Consider the following 22,932-nt stretch of genomic DNA (forward strand, 5'->3'; position numbering starts at 1 on the left):
TTAAGCTCAGACGATTCTTCAAAACTTGACGGGAATTGACTTTTTTTTTTTTGCTTCCAAGCCGTGATTTGTTGTGGGCTTGTTGTGCTTTTTTATTAAAATGCTCTCATGGAGTGCTTAAAAAGGTTGGCTTTACGGAGCCCCAGCTTCCTTCTTTAATAAATGCAGCCTCGGCTTACAGTTTTTCCCTCTGATGTGTCAGCTGGGGGACTTGCTCTCCATCTCAAATGCACCCAGACTGCTTAAATCATCCTTATTTCTCTCGGAGGGAGAGAGACTTTTTGCTCTCTGAAACTTTTCACACCCTAAGTTAATAAAACTTCTCTGCTGAAAGGGATGGATGTGACACCGTGCTGAGGATTTCATGGCCGAGCGCTGGATTATTGCTGCGGTGTAAAGGGCTCCCCAGCTCTGGTAAGCACATTGAATGTCTGCTTAAAATATGAGGTTGACATTCATTTGGCAACGGCTGTCCCTGAAGGAAGGCTGCTGGAACAGCTTCCCACCTTTGCTGCGGCAGAGCAGGACCCCTCCGGGAAGGGCTTCCCCAGGGGCAGCACAGCCCAGGGCTGCCTCCGCGTTGTCCAGCCCGGCCCGCCGGCGAGGTGGTGGGGCGAGAGAAGAGCTGCCCTGTCCCTCTGCCGAAGGCCGCTCCGCTTGGGAGCGTGCTTCCAGGGCTGCCAAGCAGGCCGGGCTTGCGGCCAGGGCAGAGTTACTCTCTCTGTAAACCCAAGAGACCAGGAGGGCAAAAATAGTGCTAGAAATTCTGACGGCGTTTGTAAAGAAGTCAGGCAACTCCGTTATTAAGCGTGAGATTGGCAGCTGATCCGAAGGGTGACAAAGCAGCCCCGCACCGTGCCAGGAGGGACCTGATAGGAAATCATCAGCCACATCTGGGACAGCTATTTCCTCTGGGCTTGTAAACATTTAACCGAGGAAACGTTAGCGAAGTCCTTTGCAGCGAACGGTCCTGAGCCGCCAGCCCACGCTGGCTCATCCCGCCGCCCTCCACCCACCGCAGCGGCACAAGGAAGCAGGGCTGTATTTCTTCCCGTGATTTTTGGCACCCAGGCCAAGGCAGGGGTAGAGCTGCTGAGTGTTTAATTCAGTGCTTTCCATTTCAGATATTAGTGGTGCGACTGAGTTATGATACAGGAGCCTAGAGAGGAGTCATTCCCTCTCAACACATTACGGATTAGTTATTTTCCTATTAAACTGCTTTAGTCATGGTGAGTTTGTTGCCTTAAATGGGTCGCTGTGTGTAACAAGCATGGATAGGAAAGCTTAATCCTACCTGATCAGCGCGAGTGACAGTACGGACCTGTTGAATTCAATGCAAATTTTGCCATGAGCGCGTACTGACCAAAACGCGGGGTCCCCTCCGTATTTACAGCCACAGGGCTGTGCTGAGCGCCCACCGTAGCAGCCAGAGGCTGCGAGGACGTGGCATGGGCACGGCAGGGGTGGCACCGGCTGCAGCGGGGTCCCCGGCGCTCGGCTCGCCGGGAGTCAGGGCTTGGGCGTTCACCATCGCCCCTCACGTTTGGGCGGGTTTGGCCCATCTGGGGTGTAAAGTTGGGAGGAGTGAACTACGTCAGTGCAGCTACAGTAAAGAGTGCAGTCAGACTTCCCCAGGGAGGGCAGCGGGAGCAGCCTGGTGAGAGAAGGTGCCTTTATGGGTGCCAGTCGTCGTGGTCTGAGCGTAGGGAGCCTGGCAGATACGGAGGTGTAAAGGCAACATGCTGCAATGAGCGGGCTCCCCGTGGTCCCTGCGGGGAGGGGATGTGAGCACCAGCCTCCGTCCTGCCTGCCAAAGTCACTGTCCACGGCAAAGCCGGCACCGGGCTTTGCTCAGTCCCTTTGGACGGCTGGTGATAGCACCAGGCTCCAGGAGACAGAGGAGCTCTTCAGAGAGAGACAGAGGAGAGAGAGGCGACGGGAGGCTCCACTTGCACCTGCCTGCAATTAATTAATTACGAATCCACTCATTAGCTCAGCCCCATGGCTCCCCCTCACTGCCGAGCCCCCAGCTGTCCAGAGAGCAAGTCATTATTTGAAAAGATTTCCCATTAAACCTGAAAGCAAAGGAATATTTCAAAGAAGAAGGGGTGAGAGAGACAGCGAGGGTGCGTGCACGATTGCAATCAGCTCTCGAGGACGTGCTGGAGCGGCTGGATCCCCCTCTTGGAGCAGGCTGAGAATGGAGAAATCGATTTCATTAGCCCGCTCAGCCGCTGATTACTCTTGTGCCACATGAAAGGCCCTGCGGCCCCCCACGCTCCAGCCTCCGCTGGTGGTGGGTACCTGCGTGGGCACGGCAAATGCAGGCGGGCACCCCCCCGGTTCCACCCCACCCTGCCGGCCGCAGAGCAGCCCACCCAAATGCAATCCCAGCTCGTGCTAAAAACCCCTAAAGATTTCAGTTTCCTGAAGTGGGTGCCGGCCTTGCCTTCGTGCCCCGGTGGCAGCTGCAACCCCGCTATCAGGCTTTTAACCCAGCCGGTACACGCATCTGCTTCGCCACCCATTTTTCTATTACCTGCTTTCCGCTCCTCGCTTTAGCGGAGGCGCCTCTTTAACCGCAGTGATTTACAGGCAGTGTTACGGCAGGACAGGTCTGACACTGATTGAGTCGCTTATCTGCCGTCTCCGTCCTGCTCGCTGACAGCCTCTCCCCCAGGTATCAATCTGCACCTCAATTCTTTATTCCTGGGTGAGGCGAGAGCTGTCAAGGTTGCAGCTACACTGTCATCTTCATCTAAGCTGCCAGCTGCCCTTCATTGCTTAAAGACCCTCTTTAACACACGCGCGCTTTGGGAGGGGGCCACCGCGTTGGAGGTAAGGAGATGGCAGCAAAATTTCATTTGCTCTGGAGCTACCTGGGGCTTGATGGATTGGCTCTCGTTTGTCAGGGTGCCCGTAAATAAACAAGTTTCCGTGCTGCAGGTTCAGCCCCACTGCTTCTCCGGCCGGCTCCCTGCAGCCCTGCACTGGCTCCCAGCCGGCCGGTGCAGGAGAGCGGCAGGGTGCTGGGACCCCTGCGAGATGCGAGGCTCACCCTGGCCTGGGGCCACCGTCAGGGTGGTGGGACAGGGTGGAGAAAGTGTGGAGAAGACAAGTGTGTGGCGGCAGGCTTGGCTTTGGGGTTTGCCGCGAGTCCCTGCTGTCGGATGCCTCTTGTGACACCCAAGGATGTGGCTGAAGTCAAACCACAGAGGACCGTCCTGGTCCGGTCACTGCCCGCCATCGCAGGGCCGTGGGACCAGGACAGGGGCGTGCTGGCACCTGGCAACTGCACTCCGGTGAGGTGGCCAGGCTGGGACAGCCTGGCCCCCCTGCACGCCCCTGCGGCTGGCTGGAGGGAGCAGAGAGGGCACAGGTCGCTCCCTGTGTGGTGCCTGCGCCGCCGCGCTCTGCGTCACCCCCAGCCCCACGTGCAGCCAGGGTGTTGTCCCCACAGTGTCCCCCCCAACCCTCATCCCCCTGGCTGCCGTCACCGCCTTATGCGGCTGCACTGCAAAGCCTTGACTGCACCTTTCCGCTCAGCACCGAGCCCTCTTAGTCCTAAATGGTGTTGTTCTTAGCCTAAAACCGCACTCGTCTCTGGGATCACCGGCAGCGCTGGGCAGCGGCGCAGGGTGGCAGGAAGGGACCTGCGTCCGCTCTTGGCTTTGTGCTCGGGTGCTGCTCTTGGGCCAGAGCAGCTTCCAGCCGTGCCTGGCTGCGGGAGGAGAGGCCGTGTCCCAGCAGGGACGCGTGTGTGCGCAGGGCCTGCGTTACAGCCCCGCATCACCTCGGGGTGACGGGCAGCCCGGGGTGACCTCCCCAGGGGGACGGGCAGCACGCAGCAAAGGAGGGCGGTGGGCACGGCCCCACATGCCTCCAGCCGTGACTCAGTTTCCCTGGGGGTTTCTGGCTGCCCATAACCCTCTCAGTTTGGTTTTCTTGTTGTTGCTCCTTCATAAATAAAAAAGCCACTGAAACATAATCTCTACCATAATGTTTATTAAATAGTAATTTTAAAAGGTTTTTATACAAATCATATAAACACAGTTTGAATTTTTTTTTTTTTTTTTTTTTTTTTTTTTACACCGAAGAATCACAGTAAAAGCTCTTTAAGTCCATAAGTCCTGGCTCAGCCAGTGAACGGTCAAATACCTTGAACTGCAAACCCTGGAGAAGTTCCATTTCTGCATATAATTTCTGAATGGTTAATTCCCATGCTCACCCCCGGCACCTTCACACCAAATGAAATCACCCAGCACTACGGCCTGCCCGGTAGCAACATGTCCTCGCCATGGGAAGGGTGTGGAGGCAACAGCCCATTTCAGCAACGGCATTAACACCAGTTTCTTTTTTTTTTTCTTTTCTGAATTTCACGGAGGGAATTGCGATCAGCAAACCTAACCTATTTGCAGCGGAGGATGCAATGAATTGAATGCACAGACGACTTTTTTTTTTCCCTGTTGAAGTTACAATCAAACACAGTTTTCTGCAGAACAGTAAAGCACCCAGCAGAGGTAAGTGAGGTATCGGCTTTGCAGCATTATTGGCCTGCTCCCGCCCGGCAAGCGCACGCGCGTGGGCCCTGCCCCATCTGGAAGGGGCAAGTGGGACACGCAGGGCGGACGCTTCGCTGGGCCCATGCCAAGTTAGTGCCAAGATCAGCAGTACTCTCCTGCCCCAGATCAAGAGATATATTAACACGAGTCAGTCCCACGGAATAAGTCACATACACGACACATACAGAGAATTCACGTGCGTGTGCAAACACACTATTTCGGAATATATGTATATACGAACTCTTCTCTCTGTACGCCTACTAGACACCATAACGTCACCTTTTTAATTATATATTTTCACCTATTGTTTGCCTAACTCGACTTTTCTACTGTATGGTCCTTTTCCATTCATCCTTCCCCTCACCTGTGATTTGAAGGGGATAAAATCATCGAGCAGCAGCAATCCAGCTTTGAAACGGTCTGGTACATTTCCTCTTACTGCCTCTGTTTCTTTTGTACAGTAAAATAACACCCCCGGGGCATTTGTCCACGAAGAATGCCAAAAGAAATAAGGTGATTTGAAAGGAGAATCTAAGATACGTTTACTGCCATTTCTGTTGGGCGCACAGTGTGAATTAAAGACGTGAAGGCCTTTGTGTGTGCGCGTCTCTGCGTGCGCATGTATGAACCGTGGATGTCTCGATGACACAGCTGCTGGTATCTGCTTCCTCAGTAACACATGCGTCTTTCTCACAGTGGAGAAGTCTTTTTTTTTTTTCCCCTAAAAACTTACTGTCTGATGGAGCTTTTCATGAAACACTAGACAAATGTTCCTATTCCCGCTGCACTGAGGAGCAGCTGTGGCACTGTCCATGCTCATCTCCTCTCCAGATGTTGCTCGTCTCCCCGAACACCTGGCCTCCTGCAGGATGTGTTTGCAGGGGCTGTGCAAACTGAGCTTCACAGCACATCACACCTTCGGCGCTCTGTGGTTAGTGAGGAAAAAAATCTATCCCTAACCCAAACTATTTGCTAGGCAAAATGTAAAATCAGGACGTGTCGGGTATTTCCAAAGAGCCCCTGGAAAAGCAAACCCAGTGTGCTGGAAAGGTTTCTTGCTTACAGATGTGCAAGCTGATAGGGGCGATCCATCTGCACTGAATTGGAAATGAAGGCATTGGTTTGGGGCCCAGCATTTGAACTCTTTTGCTCCATTAAATTGTTTTCATAACACTCCTCTCCCACGGCACAGTGGTAAGTGGAGAGGTATCAGCTGCCAGACAATGTAGCCAGACCACTTGAAAGTAGAAGGACCAGGCTTCTTCAGCCGGGCTCTACCTGGTAGAGAGCGGTGAAGAAGAGCGTTTTGCTGGGGAAGGATGAAGGCCTCACTTGTTGTTTGATACAGCACTGATCATCAGATGGAGGAAAAATACTTCTTCTAAGGCACTTGTTCAAAGTAAACCAAAACACAGCTCATAAATAAAACTTCGGGTTTTTGCTGCTGGCCAGGAGCAGCGCAGCTTTGCTCCGAAGGGGATACGAGGGCAGCCGTTTGGTCCATCGGTGCTGACAGTGCCAGCTCGCACCCCCCGGCTCCAGGGAGAAGGGGAGCACCGCCAAGGCGAGGGGGGCCGGTGGGTGCCACGGCTGGGCTGCCAGGGCTGTGGGCACGGCTCCAGCCTCCTTCCCTGTTCATTTTCCCTCCCTGGCACTTTGGAGAGGCCTTGGCGCTGTGCCTCAAGTCAAACCCCGAGTGAAGCCCCCTTCCCAAAGCCGTGGCCTGAGCGCCAGGAGCCTGACAGGCTCTATCTTTTGTTTGCTGCAATTTTCTCATTATAGCAAAAAAAAGAAAAAAACCAAACAGGGCAAGATCAAGTGGGGGGGGAGGTTCAAAGACAGGCCTTCCTGATGAAGGCCTCAGCTGTTGCAATCCAAGATCTGGATTTAATAAATGGCTCTTATTCACAAATCACTTTAAGGCTCTTCAGCTTCTCTCAAAGAGGTGCTTCTACACATAGGGTTTCCTTTCTAGTTTATTTCTTAATGACTTCAGAAAGCGCTGTTGTTACCATCAACACTAAAGCCAGTATCCCACCTTTCCCCCCTACCAGGAGAAGGAAAGTTGAAGGTAACAACATGCTTCCATTTTCAGGACTGCAAACTGCACCTTCCTGGACTTAATGTGAAGTACACAAATCCCTACAGCCAAAAAGGTATCTGGACGGGGTCTAAAATGGACAGGGTCTCCATGTGTGTGTGTTATTTCTAAAGACAGGGTGGCTGAAGAAATCCCTCAGCCTTCTCAGCAACTCACCAGAGAAACGCGGTGGGAAATAACAATCAACAAGTTTCTCACATCCAAAAGGTAAACCAGTCTCCCTTGCCATGTCCCAGCCACTTGCATCAGCAGAAAATGAAGATGAACCAACAAACAAGGGTCCCGGTCCCCCCTTGCCCAGCACAGTCCAGTTTGCGGGAGTGCCTGCTCGGTCCTGGCAGAGTGCGACCCGCTGGCGGGACCCGGCAGCAGGAGCAGTGCCTCCCCTTGCTCCTCCCGCGCCCCTCGTTCCCCGTTATGGCATTCAGTTCCCATAGAAAACAGCAAAAAAAGTAACCCCTGCCAGCCCACCTCACCGGGCGCAACACTGAGGGTGATCCCCAGGGCACCCATCAGGCCTCTGAGCAGCACTTCTGGTGGTTCATCTTGACCTTGTGCTTGATGCCGTCGTACAGCTCAAAGTTGTAGTTCTCCAGCGTGGTGGAGCTCCGTGAGGACAGCCCGGCGTACGAGCACGTGCAGTAGAGGAGCAAACCGGCGCAGATGGCCCCAAGGAGGACACCGAGGGAGCTCATTGCTATGATGGTCACCAGGATGGGATCCAGGGTGTAGAGCCAGCTTTTTTCTTTGTCCAGCTTCGGGGTTCCTGGAGAGTTAGTAGAGAACAGTGTGTCGTTCCTATCCGATCCAAAGTAATCTGCAGTGGAATGGGCACTTATTATCCAGGGATCACTGTTTTTTCCCCCCACCTTTACTCATTTCTTACTTGGAGTTGTGATGGCCTTACAAGAGTATAAGCTTCCCCACTGGTATATCTCAGCAGTATGCTCTAACCCAGGTCTAGAAGTAATGCGAAGCACCGAACTACCAAGAAAGTTAGGTGAAAGGCGCCCTAATTCACTTTTGCACCTCAGGCTATGTAAATAGCACGCTAGCATTTTACACCCACTGAAACTCTGGCCCTTCAAGTGCCATTGGGTTCAAAACTATGGAAACAATCTGTCACAGCTCCCAGACTTAATTTTCTCCATTTACAAGTCAAAATGCCACGCAAGCAGCAATTAATGTTTGAAAGATCAGTTCCACTTGTCCTAACACAAATACAATATATTGACTTTGCAAGGTTGCTTGCTGTTGAAAAAGGAAAACAAGAAAAGAAAACTAATGTCTTTGCCCAGGCACTGAGCCACCACTCGAGTGTACGTTCTCAAGCGTATTCTAGCTCCTAACCCCCATTAAAGCTGAGGTTTGTGAGTAATTGTAGCATCTGATACTGAAACACAAGCTGCCCCAGATAAATTGTGGCATTTAGTACCAACCTGGATCATCGTTGTCTTCGAAGTCTTGCTCAGAGATCGGAAAGTCATCCTCCATTCTTGGGAAGTTCACTAGAACAACAAAATGGGAAGCACTGTTTGTTTAAAGAGGCCTTTCGGAGGCATCATTGCCACTAGTCCCCGGATTGTGAGACCGCCCAGAAGAAAGCAATAGCTGAACTACTGGAGCTACTGCCAGGCTCTTCCTCATGGAAGGAGGAAGAACTCTTCCTCTTCTTCCTTTGGCCAAAGTCAATGAAGACTCTTGCACACTCGAAAGAACAGGATCTGCCCACTACATCACATTTCATGACCCCCGAATGAGGAGCTTTTAAGAAGAAAAGAGAGCGAGCGAAAAGCAAAGAAACCGGATAACTTGAATAGCACTAAAATATTGTCATTGGTGCCTGCATAATGGCCATAATTCACTATTAACATGCTCATGGGTATTATCCTTACAACTTTGAATAGGATCTTAGTGCCTATCATTACTTGCCGCTAATGCTAGATCCATTTAGCACACTCTACTTTTCATCTTTTCCCATGCATCTTACTGGACACAGAGCTTCAATGACCCAGTTTCTCTTTGGGTTTCAGATAAATTCGCAGTAATTTGAGGAAGTCATGTATCATCATTACATGTTTTAATGCAAAAGCTGGTTGAAATGGGGAGAGCGGCAAATGGGTGTCCATATCTAGGCATTTATGTTAACATTTCTCTGATCCAAATTCCTTTTAGTGGTGACATTTCTTTTTATTGTTCAGCACAGATGAAGCACTAGTAACCAAATGCACATGCTGTAATCTGAGCAGAAGAAAGTTATTTTCCTGTGCAGTCTTCCTAGCATTATCTCTATGTATAGTCGCCATGTTTGCAGTTTCTCCAAAAGAAAATGCCCTTTCATTTTGATCTGCTTAGATTTTTCAAAGCTGACTGTAACTTGGGGTGCTTAACTGAGAAGGCACCTCGAAATGATCAGGAATGCAGAAAATCAGGGACTACTAGAACACCTTTGAAATAGTTGTGGTTGAAAACCGAGGCTACTTCACATCTTGCACAAAAACAGCAAGAAGGGTTTTAAGAGATTACTTAAAACCAACCAAAACCAAAGAATATAACTTGTGCCTAAAAAGCCACATGCAAAGAAATTATTCAAAACCTTATAAAAGAGTATTTGTGCTTATTTGCACAGAGATTTAGGACTGTAAAAGGCCCCCTGAGCTGTCAAATCTATTTTTTTGCTATCGTAGGCAATGGTGTCATGCAATCCCCGCCAGTGACATTTCAAGGTTCACTTCCAGAGCAGGGGGCTCTGCTGAATGCCACGCCACCCCAACGCCACCTCACACCTGACTGCAGCGATCCTCCGTGCTGCTACTGATGATACCTTCCCAAATACCCATTCTTTGGGCAGAATTGTCTTTTGCCCTCCGCACTCAAAGGATTAAGGGATTTCTTTGAATTTTCAAGCAAACCTGGCAACAGAAACACACCAAACCCAACACTTGCCCCTCCCAAGGATGAGCTCTGCATCTAGTGAGCCAGGTAATTAAGCCAACTCGAGGCTGCTGGTAGCTTGTTGAAGAAACATAGGTGCACACCATCTTCTGTAAATCCTCACTTTAGCAGTGAGTTCACATGATTTCTCAACACTTCCAGAACTGACAGGCCCAGATGGCAACATCTTAGGGCTGGGAGAACTGCCTGAGGGCCTCTTGCAAACGTTTAGAGCTGAACATGTGGAAAAATAACTTGCAAAGCAGTTCACACGCGGAGACGTCTGCTTTGCTAGTCTTCCGTCAGAAGACAAGCAGTGAAATTTGCCATCCATGTCACCCACACAACCCTACGGAAACTGTAGGTTGCTTGAACACGAGCAAAGGTGGAAATTGGCCCACGGTCTGCCCAAGGAGCCCATGTGCGGGGAAAGGCCATTGGCAATCTTTTGCCTTTCCGTATTGTAGCTCCTCTAAATTTTGTGTGAGAACAAGCTAGCGTTTTGGTGCTTTTTTATTTCCCAGGGTAGCCTTGAGGGAAAAGCCAGGAAAAAACAAAGTATTGGTTAATCAACACTTTCAAAAGAACACCAGTTCTTCCAGCCTGAAAGGAAGGAGCACTGGGAAAACTTGAAAAGAGAGAACATTTATACAAAAAGCCCAGCCCAAAATCTATTTACTCTTCTAGCAATTTTCTCAATTCCCCATGCTAATACGACTCCAAGTCCTGCTTAAATGATATCTTCCTCCTCGCCCATTCTCTCTCCTCCTCAGGCCCATGGTAGGCCCTTATTCTTCTGCTCCCCGCACGCCATTTCATTGCTATCAGATTGTACGTTGTCACGCAGGGCTCTACGCTGGCTCTGGAAAAATACAACTCGATGTTTCTTTTTCCATACTGGGGTTTCTCGAGTCATTAACAAAATCAGCTCTGGCTGTGTGGCTGTCTGTGGGAATTGAAGCGGGTGGTCTCAGCTCAGTTCCTAGTGGAGCTGATTTCCCGTCACAGAAACGAGCCTGCTATTTGTCATCAGTTAGGCTCCTTTGTGACAAATCTGAGCAATACTGTTGCAAGTGGAGCAGGCCATGGAAAGTGACCCCCTTGGAAAGCCGTCCCCACAAAAGCCCTGCAAGCTGCCGAGCAGAACGCGAGAAACATGCGTCGCCCCGTGCTGTGGAGAGCTGCTTCCTTAAAGGGCAGCTTTCAGGCGCAATTTACTTTGCATTTTAAAAGGAAAAAAAAATACTGGAGAAGGGTAGACAAGAAAGTTAGGGGGAACTGTATTTAAACAGGAGGAGCGCTTTCTCCTGAGTGAAAGGCCCTTTTTAAAGCGTGTGTGCTGAATGAGGCTACGAGCACCTAGCCGGTCACGCCCAAAAGATGATGTTAGCGATGCTGTTGGAAACGGCCAGATGCCGAGAAAAGGCTGTTATCTGTTGGATCTGAGAGCACTGCCAGCTAAAAGGCTAATTTATGGGACCTGCAAAAAGAAAGATGAGATTCTAATCAAAGACAAGGAGCAACTTAAGTACCACGTTCATATGAACTCACATGGAGGGAGAGCAGGAGAGAATTAGTATTTGCAGAGATTAAGGAGCTTTTATGTACATCTGTTTTAAAATAGGGGCAGGTGCAGGAGGGATTGGGACAGGGAGGGGGTTACTGGAATGGGGGGTGACATGTGCTTGATGCGCCTTGCCAGGGTGGACAGGGGAGGCTCAAGAGCGGATGAGGTTCTCCAGCGTCCGACCACAGACATACATTCCTCTTGCAGGAAAGCTCTCCAACCCTGCCCAAGGCAGCTCACCTCTGCAAAGCAGAGCATCATATAGACTGGCACGTACTTCCCGTCACCACACACGCTCAGTGCCAGCCTGCCTGCATGGGCTTACCAGCCCTGACCACTGCCTCAGGCAGAGACCTTTGCACCAAGCCAAGAGCTATTGCTTTGGAGAGGACACCCAGTCCCAGTTGCTGGAGCCTAGACACGTTCCGCCAAGGCAAATGACCACCATCGAGAAAAAAATTGCTGTTTATTGCTAGACTGACTTTGGTTTAAGTCTGGGCACGGAGCGCTGCCTCCTGCCGGGTCCCTCCATCCCAGGGCAGAGGTCTGTCTATCACCATGCATCTCTCTACGCGCAGGCATTTGCAGATGGTGGCCGCGGCGTCTCTCGGGCTCTTGCTAGGTGAACAGAACGAGCCTCTCAGCAGGAGGTGCCTTTCCCAAACAATATCTCAAACTTGCAGCAATATATCAAACATATATCAAATTCCCAGACCTTCTTGTCGCCTGCCGCAGCCTCTCTGGCGCAGGGGAGCCTGGCCTGGAGCGTGCCCTGGGGATGCGCTCCTGCCATCCCCATGCTCCTGCTCCCCACTTCTCCCAGGGGTCCACGGGCTCCGGGGCCAAAGGGGATGCACCAGGTGATGGTCGCTTGTGGGCTCTGCTACCCACTGTCTTTCACTCCCCAGCAACACCTGTGGCTGTGCCTCCGGGTACAAAAGAGGGGTAGCCAACTGCCCTCTGGTGCTTTCCACAGCGGGGAAAAAAACGTGTGCTGCTCACTGCCCCGAAAACAGCAAGTGCCCTCCTACGTGCTCACTCCTCTCTCCTGCTGCCACAACAGCCGTCTCGGCCGGTGCTATCCCGCCCGGCAAGGGGAGCGTCGGAGGTGCACAGCGGCTCTGCTGCCAAACAGGGCCCACGAGGGCCTGACACATTAAATCCAGCTAAGCCCAGGAAAACGGGGTCAGAAATTACCGCTCCCCAGCCTTGGCAGAGAGAGGCAAAGCTCCAGCTCCGCTCTGATCCCCGCTTTTCTCCCTTTGCTCATTCCCAGCCCTTTTCTCTCTGCAGCAATAGCGTGACTCCAACACACATCATCTTGTTTTGACATAGCAGAGCAGCCGCTGTGGCCTCGCCTTGACACCGCTCCGTTTGGCGGCGGCGCAGGGCTGCTCCTCCGGCTGGGAGCCCCGGGGTGGGGGGGCAACGCCTCCCGCCCCCGGTGAGCGGGGAAGCGCTTCCCAAAGCAGCAGCACAGGCACCAGGCAGAAACACTCCCTCTGAATCCCCCACTGCTCTATTTCCAGCCGAAAATCCACCTCGCTTCTCTCTTCCCCACTTCTCCAGAAACACAGAACGATTTTAGTTTACAAAAGGGCTAAATCCCTGCCAAATTTCATATTAAAACTGTGCTTTGGCTACAGCTGAGCATTAAAGAGAGCAAACAAGCAGCCTCTCCCTTGGCCCAGCTGCCCTCCGCAGCGCGGGAACCCCCGGACCTTATCCTCAGATTGCCTCGGGGCTGCCCCGGCAGCGGTGCACACCGCGGCACCACCTTCAAACCGGGTGGCATCCAGGAGCCTCTCGTGTTCCTTGGGCTTCCCATACGCAGAGAAGATGGGGAAGCGCGGCTGGGCAGGTGAAGACCCCCGCTTGAAAGCACTCGGAGACGTGAAGCCAGGCTGGGCACTTGGTGCGGAGGCGAGTGCAAGCAGGCAGCTATTTCCAGCCCCGGCACTGCCCTCCGACGCGTGGAACCCTGCCCTCGCCGCACACAGGCAGACGGCCAAAGCGGCTGCCCAAATCAGGGACCCTGCCAAACCCTCCCCGCAGCAGCCACGTCCCCTGTTGCAGCCCGACCCCTTCCCTGGCAGCTCCCCGGCGCGTCCTGCTTTTGCACCTCTCGGCACCGGCGCAAGGCCAGGGAAACAGCGGCGGCAGCATGCATGCATACGGCGTTACAGTGGCATTATACAGCGTGGTTTTCCTCTCCCTCTCTCTTAGCGCTGGACTACCTGGGTAAGGAGCCGCCGTTTGGGTTCGGTGCTCCGTGCCGGAGGTCACCGGTCCCAAACCAAGCAGCTCCTCGGCACGAGGGCAGCGCTGCCAGCCCGCTGCCGCCGCGCAAGGGCTCAGAGCTGGGGGAGAAGCCGGCAGCTCTGCAGCATCCTGATATGTTTATCGCCCTCCCCGTTGTTGCTGTTTGCTTTTACAGCGGCAATGGCTAACGACACTATTCCTCAAACTGGCAGTCACGCCTGCAATCGCTGCTAAGAGCCGCCAAAGCCATTGATGGAAGACCTGTGGCGGAAAGCCAAGAGGCTGTCCAAGCTTGCCTCAGGGCCCTCGCCTGGTGTCTGCATGCCAAGCTCTGCTGCCCTGACATGGGGTAAGCTGGGGCCGGCCCTGATAGAGTCAGCAGGTTTTCACAGGGTTTCTAGAGGGGCAAAAATCCCAACACAGCCCCGTGCATCATCCGGTTTCTACCTCATTCCCTTGCATTCCCAGCGGAGGCATTGCAACCCGTCCCTGCCCAGGAAAAAGCCAACCTCGCCCTTACAGGCCAGGGGAGAGCAGCCCTGGGTTCCCTGCGCCAAGCGTCATCTTGCAGGCAGGAGGCTGACCCGGCCGTGCGTCCGGCCTCGGATGAAGGAGCACTGCACTTTGCAGCCTGCTCCTGAGCGATCATCCGTCTCGGGCACACTGACATTGCCTGGGCAAGGCACAGCACAGCCCTTCCCACGGCACCCTTTGCCTTGCCAGGCCATCGCTCCCTCTTTCACACCCCTGTTTGCCACCGGCTTTGCCCCGTCGCTTACAGAGAGTGCCCGTGGGCCCTCTCCTGCCAGCCGCACGGAGTCACTTTCCCTACAACACGACAGCAACTGCAGAGATAAAAAGCCCGACACCATCACCCCACATACAACTGGGGGACCGCACCCAGACCCTCCCCGTGGCACGCAGGAGACATCAGGCTTCCACCCCCAACGCCGCTCCCTGAAATATGAAGCCCCTACTGCTACCCCAAAAACTTTACCCTATTTTTTTAAGTAGACTCTTAAACACCTGAAGTTACCTGCAGAGGAGGCTGCCTCAAAATCACACTAAGTTGTATTTATTTTCTTAAACAAAGCGTGCTAATTTTAGCTGCTTTCTTCCCTGTGATGTGCTGCAGCCTGAGCAGCACCCAACTCTCCAGTCAATCTGGCTGCGGCACACATACGGAATAATTAAACCCTGAACGATTCCTCCCTTTTTGTCTGTTTACTTAACAGAATTTTTTTCTTCCTCATTGGGAAGCCATCAGCCAGTCTCTCCCTCCCTGTTTTTCGCATGTGCATATTTGTTTTGAATTTTGCTTGGACAGTCACTGAAGTGTACAAAATGCAAATTACAAGTGTATGGGCTTTGCTGTACAATTAGAGCAAAAAAAAAGGCAAAAAAAAAAAAAAAGTGGCATGGGTCCTCAGCTTTGCTTGTGTTTGACCAGCCAAAGCGAGGGATCACATTTGAATTATTTTTTTGTTGATAGCCTGAATTCCTAGTAAAGCCAGGAAGTTTCATTGCATAGCTGAGCTGTATGCCAGGGTAAAGAGTACGATAGAAGGAAAATAAATGCAGGAGGGAAAGAAAAACCTCTCTAACTGGCAGCAAAATGTATTTCACATGAAATGTGATGCTGCTGACTCCTCTAAAGGGGCGAAAGGTGCACCTGAAGAAGCTGGGAAGGACAAATGCTGCAGCAGAGGTCCCTGTAAGAAGCCGGGAGGACTTGGGTGGAAGGAAGGCAGGGGACGCACACCTCTGCAAACCCTCGGTGCCGCGGCACCCAGGCCGCTCCCACGCAGCTCTCCTCTGCAGTCTGACATGCAGAGGCCTAGCAAGGATTTTACGGAAGAGGAACGTGTTGCCATTTTCATCATTAATTTTGGTAATGGCTTACCCGGTTTTCGTTGTGCTTGGGGACGGAGCGCACGGCTCAGCTGAGCTGGCAGCCAAGCCGGCCCCCGGGGTCCCGGGAAGTCAGATGTCCTGTCTCGAGGGGCCCCGGCCAGAGGAATTCTGCATAATCACATTGAGCAATTTAGCACTTAAGCAACGTTGGTGAAATCCCCAAACAACCCTAAGTGTCAGTCCAGCTGCCCAAAACTCCCACTAAGGACTGGTACAAACGTAATGGATCTAAAAGCCGCTATTAACGGCCCGATCCTGAGTGCAGCGAGGCAGGGTGTGCGCACCAGCTGTGCTGTCGGGAGCCGGGGGTTAGCTGCGGGTCTGCATGCAGCAGGAACGGGAGCTTCACTTTCCTAAAGTATATGGCCCTGATACTCTGAAAGGAAACACGGAGTTCTGAATCACCACTTCGCTTCAACCGACAGCGTTCTTGTTAGCAAAGAAAGAAGGAAGAAAAACCCCAGATATTTGTATAAAAATATCATCATTTTATTACATTCCACACAATACATCTTCAAAGAGTTTCAAATTTCCACAAGATATTTTTCACACACAGGCAACTGGGCAATGCTGGGGATGTCAGGGCTCGAGGAGCAGGGGAGAACTGGGAATAAAAATCTTGAAGTGACCTTCTGTTTTGTCTTTGGTGATTTTGGTTTGAAAGACAGGGTGCCACATTCTCCTCTCTGACACACCGATGCACACTTGCTAAAGTCCATGGGGGTGAACCTGGTCGAAGCGAGGGGATCATCTGACCTAGGGAGCCTGAACTGACTTTGGAAACCCGACAGTTTCATCTGCTGACATGGCTTGGGCTGACCTGAAAATGCAGTAAGCGCATGCCAATATTTCACATCTGTTTTAATTTGCAGCTGGCTGAGGGGGGGTGGGATTTCACGTCACAAACCATATGCACTGCAGCACCAGCGCTACGTAACAAGGAGGCTCGTGGATAAAGCACCCTGGAAGCCCCTCTCCGGGGACCGCTGGGCAGCACCGCCGGGTCCCTTCCGGCTCTGCGGGGACAGGCACGCCCCTGCCCCCCTCACAGGGGTGCTGCAAAGCTCGCGGGAGTCAGGGCCCCGGGGATGCTGCCCCGAGCACCCACCACCCCTGACATGCTCACAATGCCAGATCACCCTGGGTTTTTCTGCGCTCCCTGCACGTTTTAGGCGTTTGCTGCTGCAGCTGAGGGGGTCCCGCTGAAATCTGCTGAATAAAGGGCACAAGGGACTGAAACAGGCTGCGTGAATAAAGGCAGGGAGGGAGGGGAGTGTGACACCCCCATCGACAGAGATCCCCTGGGGAGAGGGTTCTGCTACAATAGGGGCCAATACCATGGCACCAATTGTGTTTCCACTTTTCCCCCCGACCAAAAGGGAGCTCAAGACTGCAGGGAAGAGAGCTGCTCGCCTTGATTCATTTTATGCAATATTCATGGGCAAAGGAGGGGTGGGGAGCACTAGCAAGTTTAGGAGAGGGCAGGGAATCTGATCACTCATCACAAATGAACACAAACAAGATGGAGAACCTTGCTCACTGGAGGTACTTTTTTTGCCTGCAAACAGATTAGAGTTAATGATTCAAACCACTTTTGCATGTCATCATTCAGTAATTTATATAAGGCATTTCCACTACAATATGCTGGGCCATTCAACAGTCGGAGGCGTGTTGGAGGCTCCATCTCGCCTCCCCAGTTAAAGCAGCAGCAATAGCTGGGCCCCCCAGGCGCGCCTGCTAGCTTTGCTTGCTAAATGTTACTGATGCTTTAAGAAGCAGAACATTAGCAAATGCAAAACTAATTGACATTCTAGAAAGTCAACTGGCAATTTTTATAATTCAGCAGCTATGAACTGGGCAGAGGAAAAAACCAAACCCAAAACTCAGAAAGGGGAATTATACTTGTCCCTTGAACATTTCTAGCAGAAAGACAAGGAGGAGCCCTCTCCCCCTTCCCCGTGTAAAAGCAAAACCATCCGCACCCAGAGTGAGGATACTTACAAAATAAATAAACCTTCAATTCTCAAGAAACTACAGTATTTAGCATCCACCTTAGACCTGCTGAAGTCTATGTGTTACCCTAAGGCTGGCTTTAACAGATACAAACAAAACATTCATTATGAGCTTCTCTGATATAAGGCAACTTTAAATAGATTCACTTGTGGGTGGGGGAAGAGGAGGGTTCCCCCCCCTTCCAAACAATGGCTGTGTTATCATGTTGGCTGCAGAAAGAATAAGATGGAGAGATCTTACTTTTTGGACGTCTATGAACCTCTCTGGATTCTTCTAGCCATCTGAGGTGGACATTCCTACTGTCCAGCCTGGCCTCTTCTTCTCGTTTTGCACCCGAGACATTAACGCTATCAAACAAGAAACCCAGCCAAAGCTAGATAAGGCAACAAAAAAAAGCATTGCTCTCTTCCCCAAGTAAACAAATCAGGGTATTTACCATTAACATGTCCCAGACCTTCCAGAGGGGAGGCGGGAAGGGGGGAAAATAAAAAAAATTAAAAAAAAAAAAAAAGGCATTCCCTGTGCAAGTGGAAGCAACAACAAGCAAATTAAAAAGGGTCTGTTTCTAAATATACATTCAGTCAGTCAGACGCACGCGCTCCCATGCACACTTGCATACACAGATTTAGCACACACGTGCACGAGCCGCACACACAAGCTTCCAGGCTCACCATCAAGTTTCCTTGCAGGTTGCCTACCAGGAGGAGAAAAAACCAAACCAAACAAGCCTACCAACAAAAAAGTACTCCCCAAACAAACAAACACAACAAAACAAAAAAACCCACCCAACACCCCAAGAGTCCTCGAAAGGTAATCGAAAGGGAGCATTCACTTCTGAAGTGAAGGGGCGGTGTGTCTCTTCTGGTGATCCAAGATGCAGCATTAGTTTAGAGTTTGTAAAAGATTCGGGGAGGGCTGGGGGGACGGAGAAGGGACGGAGATGTCTAAGAGTTCACACGTATGCTAGGTAAGGAAAAAAGTGCAAAACTGAGGCAACGTATTTGAAGTCTTAGTTTCTGTCTGTCTGTCTGTTTTGTGTTTTGTTTGCTCTCTCGTTCCTGTTCGGCTCTCAGCAGCGTGAGCTGGGGTCTTGCTCTAGTTTTATGGTTAGGGTGGGCTCCACGGCCACGGGGGCCCCGTTGGCATAGTGGGAGGTTTTGTAGGTGATGGAGTGATCGCTCTTCTTGGCCGCATAGCGGAACCGGTGGTAGTGGAGCACAAGGGCCAGCGCGACGGAGACCAGCACCACAACAGCACCTCCGGCGGCAATAACGTAATACCAGTAGGCTGGGATGGGCTGCACTGACACCGTGTCCACTGTGGGCTCGGTCCCTGGCAGGAGGGTTGCCCCTGGGGAGGAGACACAGAACAGGGTTGCTAGGTGGGAGGCATGCAGACGCACAAAAAGAAACACACATGCTTTCAAGAGTACAGCACGGAGCAACACGGGTCCCGGGGCCGCCTCCGGATGCGGGGTGTGCTCCTGGGGGGGAGCACAGCCTGGTGTTTGCTGAGCCCGCATATTCAAGTGCCTTTTTCTTCCATTTTAATTAATCAGGCTGCCTGGATCGCAATACAAATTCCATATGCACGCTATTATTCCTGTTATTTCTGGCATCAACAAATGTTTTTTTCCCCTCTTTTTTTTGGCCCTCTCCAGATCAGCCGCCTGGTTTTGTCTCCACATGGCAGATGTTGTCAAGCAGTGACAAAACACATCACGTTCCTAATTGGAGGAAGAGCGTAATCTCAGATGGCCGAGGAAGTTACCGCAGGAGACTGGGAAAGAAATTACAGGGAGAAACATTTGTCGTTCTTACGGAAAAGACAGAGAAGAAGATGTCTGTCTGAAAGTGCTCTGCACACAGATCTCGTCTCACTAGGTGCCCCATTCACAGACTTACAGATTTCCATATTATTTTTTAAAGCGAGAAAGGATGGTTACGATTATTTACATGGCACAAGGCTGTGAAACTCAACCCAACGCTCACATAAGAAACTCATGCTCTCTGCAGCTTAAGCAAGCCAGGACTATGAATTCATGCCAATAAAGCAAACACACCTAGGCAGGGCTGGAAAAGCACCTGCCTCCCTTGAATTCAAGGGCAGGCAGCGCCCAGGCTCAGCCCAGCGATGGTTAACCCTTCCTACTCTTGCAGCCACAGCGTGCTGGGAGGCAGGACACGGCTGCAAGGTGCTGCTCCTGCCTCCCAGGTCATCCCAGGACAGCTCGGCGCACATCTGGTGATCAGAAGCGCATAGGGCCTTACCGCCAGTCCGCAGAAGCATGCACGCACACGTGCCTCCAGCAGGCACCGAGGAGAGGAGCGCCGGTGTCTGCGCTCACGCCCACGGCCCGAGAGCGGCTCTGCACTATTCCTCCTGCACATGCTGCTCCCACCTCCCCAGCTCCGCTCGCAGAGGCAGGCTGTAAATAACTCGGGAGAGATGCACTTTCACACCACATTTATTTACTGGCTACTTCAAGGGGGACAAAGTCCCGGGGGAAACTCTCCGAAGGGTTCGCTCTGCTGCGGAACACATTGACCCCCGCATTGCGCTCGCCCTCTCCTCTTGCCCCCCGCCCACTGGTGGGGGGCAGCCCCTGGCCGGGTGCCAGCAAGCAGAATTTGGGGGGCTCCTGCAGTTTGATGTCAGCATATCATTGAGCTCTGCGCTAACCAAACTCCAGCTTGGTTTCCTGAGCAGGCTCGGAGGATGCCAAGGGGAAAAAACAAAACAGTGCAGGATGCACCCGGCTTTGCTAGCAGCAAGGGCATCTCGCAGCACGGCCTCTGCCCTCCCCTCCAAACACTGCCCTGCCAGCAGAGCCATCACCTGGCAAATTTGGGATGGTGATGGCTTTTTTGCTGCTGGTGGCACAGGAGATGTGGCAAAATGATGGTTCCTCCGCCAGTCACAAGGCTTTCCTCCCCTCCCCATCCCCCAAAACCCAGGCAGTAAAAATAAGAATGAACACTGCACCCACATAGCTACAACAAAAAATCCCCTCAAAACCAAGAAAAAAAACCCACACAGGCAAGACAAATCCTGCTTTTACAGAGCAGGAGGATGGGAACCACCCACATATTTGTCATTGTAGGCAAGAAATTCGGATGTCTCAGGAGAAGCCTACCTGCCAGATACGCCGCCCTCGCCCCGTCTCACCCCAGCCACCCCTCGCTGCCAGGAATGGGGGTGGCCCTGTCCCTCCTGCCCCCCGACGGCGCCTGGGGAAGGGGGGTCCAGGCTGGGCCGTGTGTTGGGGATGGCGAAGGCAGGGAGCGGGCAGCCCTCTGACCTTCTCCTCTACCTCCACTGGCTGCTCTGCCGTGGGGGAACGGAAGCGGTGCATCCCTGTGCCTCCCCGAGCGGCTGCTGCCCCTCACCCGGCTGCACAGGGGGTGGCAGTCTGGGACATCCCATGGGGGCCCCCGCCAGCCCCCCGCTGGGGTGGGCACGTTCCACACCGCCCTGAGCTTCCCCGATAACCCGCCACTGTGTCCCACTGCAGAGCCAGCCGGCTGAGCCTCCCCAGACCCATACGCGTCCCACCGCCATCCCCAATGGATCAGCAACACCTCGCCTGCGCCTGACAGCACTGGGGCGTGGGGCCGACCCCCGGGAAGATCGCGGGGTTGCTCCCTGTGCAGAGGCCACTCGTGTTTACACTCGGTGACAGTCTCTGCTTACACAGTGCCTTGCTCCAGCGAGAGATTTACAGGCAAACAGCCTCTCACACCACCGATATGCATCCAGCCCCGCCAGTGGAAACCGGGGTGGGGAGAGGGGGCAGGTGTTAGGGATGCCGATGGCTCCTGCAGGGGAGCAGCATTCCCCTCTGAAAAACAGAGGGGAGGAAGGTTTCCGTGGCCTGATGGCTGTACGTTGCCCGGTGCAGGGCTGGGAGTACAAAGGGTGGGTCTGGCCGTAGAGGAGCATGTGCCTTGGTGCCCAGCCTGCACCCCCTGCCCCTTCCCCATGCACCTCTGCCCTCTGCCTGCCTGGGGATGGAGGGAGGCAGCGTGATGTGCCCCAGATGATCCCGCTTGTGGGAAGGATCCCTGGGGGATCTCGAGGCGGCTGCGGGTTCAGGACAACCTCTGCTTGGCTCTGACCCGCTCCAGATGTCCCCATGCAGCAGCTGGGGCTGCAAGCGTGAGGGTTGGTGCAAAGCCCCTCCTCAGCCCCCGTTTCCGTACCTCACAGCTCTGCTGAGGAGATAGCAGAAGTCTGGAGAGTTCATTTAGCAACTGAAGTCATTAAGGAATCACACTCAGTTGTCTCTAAGCCCTAACAAAGCCAATTCCCAACATTAATGATTGTTCTTCCTTACACTGTCAGCCACTAAATATAGCTGCCCATCCACTCAGCACACAGCGCTGTTGTTATCTGCTCTGTTTTTACTGGCTCTGCTGCTCTCTGGAAGTTTTCTCTTATATGAGTGGAAAAGTTCTCTGCTCAGGGAGATGGAAAAAAAAAATCCATCTTCTTAACTTAATAATTTTTCCACTACCCTTTGCCTTCTGACACACACACACACACACACTCTTCCCCTTCCTCATTTATTCACTACGGTTCTCGTCTATGCCTCCTGCTGTTGCTGTCAAGTTTGTGGGTGCTGTGTTCATGCATGGCTTGGGACATCGGTCAGTGGAAATCTGGTTTAATCCCTACAGGGTGGATGATTTCATGTGGGTGTGCTGCTGTGCTCGCACCTCCAACCTGGCCAGGTACAGCCCCCTCCTCCTCCCAACAGGGAAGACTCTACAGGGACCAGTTTGAGAGCTGTGTAGCAGAAACCAAAACCCAAAAGAAGCAAGAGCAAAAGTCATCTGGGGGAAAAAAGGAGAAAATACTTTCCAGAGAGCCTCCTAGAGGGCTGCCTGCCTTGCTCTGCCACTGCCGTGTCACAGCTCGTATTCCTCTCCAAAATCACTGACATTAACCATTGTGGACAAGCAACACAGCTGGACTTTTCATAGATGGCACAGATGAAAGCGAGTATTACACTTATCTAATCTGAATGCCACAAAACCGGTGTCAGCCTCAACCCCTTAATTGCTACCTGTCATTTCTCCAGGAAGATATCCCTGTCTTGATTTCAGGATACCTGGTGTGGGAGAATCCACCAGTCCCAAAGGCAAATTCTCCCCATGGTTTGTCTCCACGCTCTTTGGAATACATCTCTTATTTTTAGCCTGGTATTTATCTAAGTCCTTGCTTCCAGCCACTTGTTATACCTTTTCTTTACGGGTGAGATGCATCAACTCTCAAATGCAGCACTGTTTAAGCACACTTGACTGGTCTTGTAAGATCCCGACCCACTAGCTGAAAGATATTCCACCCACACAATTCTCTTATTATTTGCCTTGTGATCCTGGAGCCTGTAAGGTGCACATTTTCAGCTTTGCTCCCAAGCCAGGAGAGGAAGGATTTGCTATTATTTTTAATGGCATCCGACTTTTTCAGCTCAACATGTAATTGCAGGAGTGGGGGCTACAGAACATCTCAATACCTCCTGCACAGTCTTTCCTCTTGAGCTCCCTTTTTTTCTCCAGCCAGGGACTTCTTCCCCT

General features: G+C 52.3%; 1 protein-coding gene across 6 annotated transcripts in view; it reads right to left on the reverse strand.

The window, feature by feature from the left end:
* Positions 1-4,029: 4,029 nt before the first annotated feature.
* Positions 4,030-22,932, reverse strand: part of NRP2 (neuropilin 2) — a 90,598-nt gene continuing 71,695 nt past the window's right edge. For 2 of the 6 annotated variants that reach the window (XM_075511906.1, XM_075511907.1), the window contains exons 16-17: positions 8,103-8,171; positions 4,030-7,480 (exon numbers count right to left, since the gene is read on the reverse strand). In XM_075511906.1, coding sequence (XP_075368021.1) covers positions 7,176-7,480; positions 8,103-8,171 — 374 coding nt within the window. In that variant the 3' untranslated portion in view covers positions 4,030-7,175. Of the gene's footprint in view, positions 7,481-8,102; positions 8,172-17,589; positions 18,704-22,932 lie in introns of those variants that run through there. The other 4 variants (XM_075511909.1, XM_075511908.1, XM_075511911.1 and 1 more) reach the window with 2 other exon arrangements.

The sequence above is a fragment of the Mycteria americana genome, chromosome 9 (assembly GCF_035582795.1).
Source record: "Mycteria americana isolate JAX WOST 10 ecotype Jacksonville Zoo and Gardens chromosome 9, USCA_MyAme_1.0, whole genome shotgun sequence".
Lineage (NCBI taxonomy): Eukaryota > Metazoa > Chordata > Aves > Ciconiiformes > Ciconiidae > Mycteria > Mycteria americana.